Consider the following 8060-nt stretch of genomic DNA (forward strand, 5'->3'; position numbering starts at 1 on the left):
GGTGACATCAGCCAGGAGACAAGAGTGAGCCCTCAAATTTGTCCCATCTCCCAAAAGATGGGAGGCAAGGGGTTTTAAAGGTTTTGAGGAATGCCGCTGCTTGTAGGGAAGGGGAGCCTGTGGCCTTGCTGGTTGGTGCTTTCCCACCAGCCTGGGTTTGGCCTTGTGAGGCTACTGGCAGGGAGGAGGATAGCAAGATAAGGGAATCTCAGGTGGGTGTCCTTGGTTGTCTGCCTCCATGGTGGATGGTGGATTCCAGTGCCAGGAAGCCAAGGAGTTGGAGTCTAGGAGGGTTCAGCTTCTTGATATTCTCTGGATGTCAGTTTCCCTGTAACAAACCTCAAGAACTGGTAATTAGCCAAAACTTCAGTGTGAGTTGTGCATGAGGCCACCTGGGCTTTTAAAGATTTGTACCTTCTATCTGCCTTGTGAAGTTCAGGGATACAAAGGTTTAAAAAACCATTATTTACATGTGAATGTAACTTAGAGTAGCAGGGAAAGAGGATGAGTGCCTTTGGTTTTAACCCCATATGTGCTGGGTTTAATGCAGAGGAACTGATATCAGGGCTGGCACCACACTGAGCGGCTCCCGAATTCCTGACATTTAGAAACTGGGAGATGTAAGTGCCTATTCTTGTTTTAAGCCACAAAGTTGGGTGTGATGTGTTTCTCAGCAAGGGATGATGAACACACCCCGCCAGGAGAGAGCAGGCTGCCTGGGTTGGGTGCCCCGGACCCCAGCCAGCCTCTCACCAGTGACAAGGAGTCTGCAGGCCAGGCTGCAGAGGGCAGTCTTCAGGGAGCCGCTCCAGGCGGTCAGCCAGTTCACAGCTGAGGCAAGCATTTGTAAGAACGTAACAGTAGCTGCTGCAGTCAGGAAACAGATGGCTCAGCGTTAGGTCATCTGAGGAGGGTGTACTTACGAAGCTGGTTGGGGGGCACGAGGGAGAGTGCGGGCTGGGGCTAGGAGCCTCAGGGCCTGGGGGCCGGCGGATGTCAGTCCTGGGCCCTTACGGCTGGTGAGCCTCCTCCAGTGTCCATCAGGGCTGCCTGGGCAGTGCTCAGGGAGAGGCCAGGGCCCCCGGCCACAGGCAGGCAGATGAGGGAGGACGTGGGTCTGGAGGGCGAAGGGCAGGAGGCGGTGCGGGGCCCCACTGGCCATGCCTGCCTGTGTCAGCTCATGCTCAGGCTTCCCGTGGGCCTCATTTCACCCTCACAGCCACCCGGGGGCCGACTGCACAGATGGGGGCACTGAGTCTCAGGCTCCCTCTTCACCTTTTGAAGTCAGTGGAGCATTTGATTTGAAGTAAAGGCTCACACAGTCCCCAGGGAAGGCAGGGGTGGGCGCACCTGCGACCCCACAGTGGGAGGGGCTTGGTGGCAGGGTACGGCTGTGGGAAGAGATGAGGCCCGAGAAGTATGGGGTTCGGGATCAGCAGGCCGAACATGCCATGCTGCGGGGCATGGGAACCACAGCAGCCAGTGCAGGGGACGACGTGAGAGGTGGGCCTGTGGAAGAATCTGTCACGGGCAGCACTTAGAGGGAGCAGGAGAGGTGTGGGCAAGGCAGGAGGCAGGGGACTCGCAACAAGCCCAAGATGCTTAAAATAAGTGATTTGAATGTCTTAGAACAAAGTGCGAGAGTGGGACGAGGGCTTCTGTTTCCCGTGGCACCCGTCACCGCCCAGAGCAGAGGAGAGGGCGTTTCCCCAGGAGGCGGACGAAGATCAAGGACGGGGCCTCCACCTGCGGGTAGCATGACCACAGACAGGGGTTAGCCTGAAGTTGCAATTAGAAAGGAGGCCATCAGGAGGTAGAACAGCAGCAAATTGTAAACTCTTGGGGGCCGTAAACCGGTCAGGAGGGAACTGGAAATAACACCCTACAGGCTAAGAACAAAAGCTCAGGAGCCAGGTCTGGGCGGCTCCCTTCCTGCGAGCTGCAACTTCGTGTGTGGAGTCAGGGCAGGGCTTTGCACGCCATGGGAGAGGCCGTCGGGGAACACAGCTCCACAGCTGGACGCACGGGTGGGGACACTCCCGGAGACTGAGTTCACCCCCCTGACCTCCAGCTCACCCAGCTGCGTTCCCTCCCCCAGGGGCCTGCTGACATGGAAAGGTGATTCTGTCAGGAAGACGTGGGTCACAGGATCCTCTCCATGCAGGCCAGATCTAGGGCTTCCTCTCTGCCAAGTCGTGGGTCTCATCCCAGTTTGCCTGAACTGTCCCGATTTTAGCACTGACGGTCCTGAATCCCGAGAATTCTCTGGGTCTTGGGCAAACCAAGACAGTTGGCAACCCTGGTTTCAACACTGCCTGCATGCTGGAGTCACCTGGGAGCGTGAAAGGCCTGGAAGCCCAAATCCCAGCCCAGAGCTTCTGACTCTCCTGGCCTGGGTGTGGCCTGGGTGTCAGGGGTCTTCAAAGCTCATGTGTGCGCTGCGTCTGAGAACGCCTGCAAAGCATCTGACGTGGTGCAGGTGGTGCTGACCAGACCCCGGGGCTGCCTTGGGGTCTGGGGTCTGGGGTCGGGCGTCTGCGTGGCTGCTGAACGCTCGCTTATGCCCCCGAGCTGCACACGCAGACGGGTGTAGACGAGGCTCGATTCCCGATGAGGACGAGCAGGTGACATCTGCTCATTCCAGCCAAGAAGCACCTGCGATGTCCTCCTGCCCCCACCAGGAGATGCTGGGTTGGCTCTGTCCTTTTGCTCCTCCTCTCCTTCCCCCTAATGCAGCCGAGAACATGGCTACTCTGGGAATCCAGTGAGCGTGGCTGACCTCGTCTCATAAAAACGCACGTGCACACACAGGCTTGCCTTCAGCATCAGGGGAAGACCCAGGGGAAGAACCCCTGCCCGCATGCATAGCAAGAAAACACATCCAAGAGGCTGGAGCTTTAGTCCGGAAGTTGTCAGGGTGGAAACATTTCTTCAAGTTTGCACCCTCTCAAAGGGATGAGCCAGCTGTTTTGTAGCCACAGTGATCCATTTTCTGAAACAAAGGATGGGTGTCAGGGATCACCTGTGTTAGACCCTGCTGTCCAGTCTGTGGAATGTAAATGGATCGCTATCTCACGGTAGCTTCTATGAGATGCAGACTCAGAGCGGCATTGCTGAAAAGCTGCCTGCTTGTCAATGCGGCTGTACCTGTTTGCGTTTCTGACACATCTCAGCTGATAGTGTCTCTAACACAACACACTTCCTGGGTGTCTTGTTGGAACAGTGGTCCTAGAACCAAATGAAAACACAGTTCGAGGTCTCCCAGCTTGAATTATGAATTATGAGAGTAAATGAGCTAGAGTGATTCCCAAGCAGACACAGGGCTCCTGGGGATGAGAGCACCTATTGGGCATGCTCAGAACCCACAGGAGGGGACGCGTGTGGAGTTGGGCCAGAGCTTAGGTCAAGGCTGCCCACTGCCATGCCTTCTTCACCACGGCCACCAGAGAAGCCGGGAGCATGAGCCCGGGGCCAGTACCACTTGGGAGCATTTGAAGGGAGCTGATCTTGTAGAGCCCACTCACCTGGGCATTCCTCAAACGTTTGGTGAGTTCCTCCCATCCCCCCAGGGCACGGGCCCAGGCTGCAGACAGACCCTGTGGACAAAGGGGATGTGGACCTGCCTCAGGAGCTTGCAGCTGATCAGGGAAGGCCACGACCAGACATCATTACTGAGACGCGTGAGCTCTGTGAGAGAGGTCAGTCTGGACACAGGAGCCCCTGCCGGGGCCTGAGACGGGGTGAGGGGGTACAAGTGCACCTGCCTGCCTCTCTCTATCTCTGCTTCCTCTCCTGCAGCAGAGCCCAGGGCGGACTAGATAAGGGTGGTGATGCTGGCAGAGAGAGAAGCGAAGCCCCATTCTAATGGAGGATAGCTGCTTGGCCGAGGAAGGGCCATTACTATGAATTATGTCATAGGGCATTGGAATGTTTGGGAGCGCTGCTAGATAAAATGAAACTCAGCTAATTAAGACTTAATTAATTACTGTTGTCCTAGGAGACTTCCTATTTTGCATTCCCTTAGCTCTGCTTCATCAAAAATTGTCTGCAGTGAACTCCCAAGCTAGCTTCCAAGCCAAAAACTGGAGGAGGAAGATATAAAAACTGGCCTTCAAGATCCAGAAGTTAGGGAAAAGAGAGGGAGGCCAGGAAGCAGATCAGGGTTGCTTCTCAACCCGACACAGAGTTCCAGATTTCATCAGGTCGAGGTCAGGACTGCAGAGGATGGAAATTCATTTCACAAGTTATCTCTGAGCCTGACCCTTTGTGGTCCATTGCCAAGGCATTGGTGTTTTTTATTTATTTATTTAATTTTTGTGAGGAAGATCAGCCCTGTGCTAACATCTGCCAATCCTCCTCTTTTTTTGCTGAGGAAGACTGGCCCTGGGCTAACATCCGTGCCCATCTTCCTCCACTTTATGTGGGACACCGCCACAGCATGGCTTGCCAAGCAGTGCATCGGTGCGTGCCTGGGATCCGAACCGGCGAACCCCGGGCCGCCGCAGCAGAGCGCGCGCAACCAACCACTTGCACCACTGGGCGGGCCCCGGCATTGGTGTCTTTTAGTATGAGTGAACGATATGCCAACTCCCACACTTTCCTGCAAAATGTAGAAATACCACTGACGACACATGGAAGTGGGATCTGGTAAGGATCTGGTGTCTGGAGACGGGTCATAAGATCGAGTTAGGACATTCTACTGGGCAGTGGCCTCTGCCTTTGCCCTGACCACAAAGAATCCCCACCAGCTCGGGGTTAGCCCTCCTCGGCATCACATGACGCCCCTGGGGGCTACACGCCATGGGAGCCTCCACCCTCATCTGCCAGATGAGCCATTTTACTCAGATGGCTCCTCCGTGATGGTTACAGCTGAGTCACATAACAGTTCCCAGACTCCTGGTGTCAAGATTCTAATCTCACTAGTGGAGTGGGACAGCAAAGGAAGGGGCTGGGGATGGGTATATGGGATCTACCACAAAATACCGAATGAGATGTGACATCCAAAACCTCCACGTTCCTATCGACCTCATGAAACGTGAATCTTATCAAACCAACCTTATTATGCAATTAAGTGATCAGAAATATAGGTATTGGTCTTATAGCAAATTATTTTATTGATGGATGAATTTTACCATCTGCAGCTATGGCAAGGGAGGGAGACGGTCAAGGAATGCATGATTCCATGGCCACCAGCTGAAGAGTAAAGTCTCAAGTATCCTGCAACTGATTTAATGATCTTATGCCACAGTCTCCTCACTGGAAAAGGAGAACAACAGTTTCCTTCCCCACACCAGTACTGTGTGTAAAGATTAAATGAGGGAAGTGCAAACAAACTTTAGAAAATTGTGGTATTCAAATGAAATAAAATGTCATTCTTGGGTAGAAAAGATGGCACTGGAGGTGTAAGATCTATCCCTTCCCTCCCATACTGGTGCCCGAGACCCAGGACCGCATTGGTGATGCGCAGCTGGGCTACTGCTGGCCATGGGTATTCCCTGGGGCTTTTTTTTTGGTTTTTTTCAGCTTTCCCTTGCAGTGTGGGGGAGCAACGATAAGCAACAGCCCCCCACTCCTTTCTTGCTGATCAGAGAGCTGCTGCCATCACCAGGAGCACTCCTGGGCAAGTCCTCTCTCTCTGGAATCAGTTAAGCCCAAGGTTGGAAGGGAGCCAGAGATGAGCCGTGCATCCACGTCATTTGTTTCAACACGCTCGTCTTGACTTCCGTTTTCTTCTCCCTCCTTCCTCTCCAACACTGCAGACCAACAAAGCCGTGGCCAAGGGGGACTTCCACCAGGCCAGCACCAGTTCCCGGCGGGCCCTGTTCCTGGCTGTGCTCTCCATCACAATCGGAACTGGCATCTACGTGGGTGTGGCTGTGGCCCTCATCGCCTACCTCTCCAAGAACAACCACCTATGAGCTTCCTCCAGGCGCCCAGGGGAAGAGCTGAGGCCAGTTGGATGCAGAGAAAGCAGAGCTGGCAAGGGTGGACACATAGGGAGACACACCTGTGTGATGCTGTACAGTATACATTATTGCCAGGTGACTCCATAAAGCCCTGGAATTTTGTACCCATGGATTTCTTTTGTTTTTGCCCTTTAATTTCCTTTTCACAGCACTGTGTAGAGCATGAGGAAGGTGGGCAGTGCTAATCCTTCCAAATGGAAGCTCCAAAGATCCTGACCCGCAAGGCTGTCTCTGGGTGGATTCTGGTGAACTGCAGCCTGCCAGTGCCAGGAACGCCATAGCAGTAGCAATATACAAACAGTACAAAGTGTGTTTATTTTTTATGGAATACAGTGCAATAGGTAGAGGGCAGGGGCCATGTCACTCTTCTGTCTGTGGCCCTGCCTCACTCCTCTGGCATTCCCCCAGTCCCTGTGCCTTCCCTGCAGGAAGAAAATGGGCCTGAGCAGGAAGAGAGACAAAACAGCTGCTGGCAGGACCCCAGCTGGTCTTCAGACGGGTCCAGCCCTGAGAATGCAAAGCCAGAAGAGCGTGGGACCTGTCCCCAGGCCCAGTGTCTCATTCCCTCCATGTTGTCCCCAGCCTAGAAACATGGGGCCTCCTTCACAAGGTGTCCAAACTCAGCAGCCACCACGCAGCAATATGCAGTCTTGGGGCCTTGTGATCTGGTGGGGGAGCAGGGCACAGTCCCTCCCCAGACTCTTTCCAGGACCCCATGGCTTGCTCCAGGAGGTCCAAGCAAAGGAGCTGTGGACACCAGCTCAGCGTAAAGAGGCCTGTGTGGACACTCACCCTGGCGATAAGCAACGACACTAGTGATCTTAAAAAGAAGATGAACCTTCTCTGTTGACTAAATGAATAGCTATTTTCTTGTCATTTTTTTTAAGTGCAACTATTGCTTCATGCTGCTTGTTATGAGATGAATGCTGAGAAATAAGTAATCACAGACATTTTAATACCATTTCACTGCTGTTTTATGAGTGTTTATTATTTAACAAAAATCATCTTCTAGCTTTTTTGCTTAAGACTTTCCTTTCTGATTAATATCAATTCTTGGGTTTCATTTATAGTTTTCACGTTTAAATATAGTTTAAATAACTGCAGATCCACCCAGGACTCAGCTGTTGAAACAGTAGCAGGGTGTCTAGGAAGAGAATCACAATTCCCTGGCTGCTGAAGTTTCCCCTGAACCCCGCTAATAAACATTGTTATCCTAACACCCTTGGGGGACACAGAGCCCATCTCTCTAGGACAGTGGTTCCACCCACAGCACCTACAACATTCCTGCTGCCTGGGTCCCAGCCTCAGACATCCTGATTCGACTGATCAAGGATGCAGCCTGCTGATTCCAACATGCAGAACCACTGTCCTGGAATAAGGTGGGATCTCCCTCACCTGGCACTTTCCCCCTTGACCTTAAACACTGAATATTCTTGAAGTTATTAGCACTATCTTCCTGGGTCAAATCCAAGATCCATCTAGAATTTGTCTCTATTGGATGCTCCAGAAATGTACTCTAGGCAGCGTATCTAGAAGCAGCCCAAACCTCCCTGCAGGAGTCAGAGTCACCTGGTGATAGAGAGCATGGATCTGAATCCCATTGTACAACTTTCTAGCTGTGTGATTCTGGGTGGATGGGTGCCCTTCTCTGAACCTCATCTCTAGGAGAGAATGATAAATGAGGCCCACTTCCCAGGCCTGCTGGTAAACACATGGGCTCAGAGTCCAGCACCTGCCCAGGCAGGTGTGCAGGAGGTGGGGGGGGCCGAGGTTGCTCTCAGTGCCCTGGGTGGTCCATCCCAGGGCTCGTTAGTGTCCTCTCATCTTTTCAACCCACTCTCTCAGGGTCTATTCATCGTGAATCATTGTGTAAAATGGCTTCTTTGTCTTTGTCCTAAAATGGTCCATTTTAAGTTCGAGAGGTACCCAATCAAGAGTTCCGTGTCTTTGGATTGGGTTAAGAAGTATCATCAGTCCTGTATGTCCTGTCCCCCCACCTCACCGCCCCACCCTGAGGGCCCAGGCACCCTGGCTTCTGCTACACCTCCTCCCATCTCCTCTTGGCCCTGTCTTTCCAGGTAGAAAGCCTCAGTT

The 8060-nt window shown here is 53.0% G+C and overlaps 1 protein-coding gene across 1 annotated transcript in view; it reads left to right on the plus strand.

Moving 5' to 3' along the window:
* Positions 1-6809, plus strand: part of SYNDIG1 (synapse differentiation inducing 1) — a 117038-nt gene extending 110229 nt beyond the window's left edge. Inside the window, exon 4 of the mRNA XM_058562213.1 lies at positions 5760-6809. Coding sequence (XP_058418196.1) covers positions 5760-5918 — 159 coding nt within the window. The 3' untranslated portion in view covers positions 5919-6809. The remainder of the gene's footprint in view (positions 1-5759) is intronic.
* Positions 6810-8060: the final 1251 nt, after the last annotated feature.

The sequence above is a fragment of the Diceros bicornis genome, chromosome 19, assembly GCF_020826845.1.
Source record: "Diceros bicornis minor isolate mBicDic1 chromosome 19, mDicBic1.mat.cur, whole genome shotgun sequence".
NCBI lineage: Eukaryota > Metazoa > Chordata > Mammalia > Perissodactyla > Rhinocerotidae > Diceros > Diceros bicornis.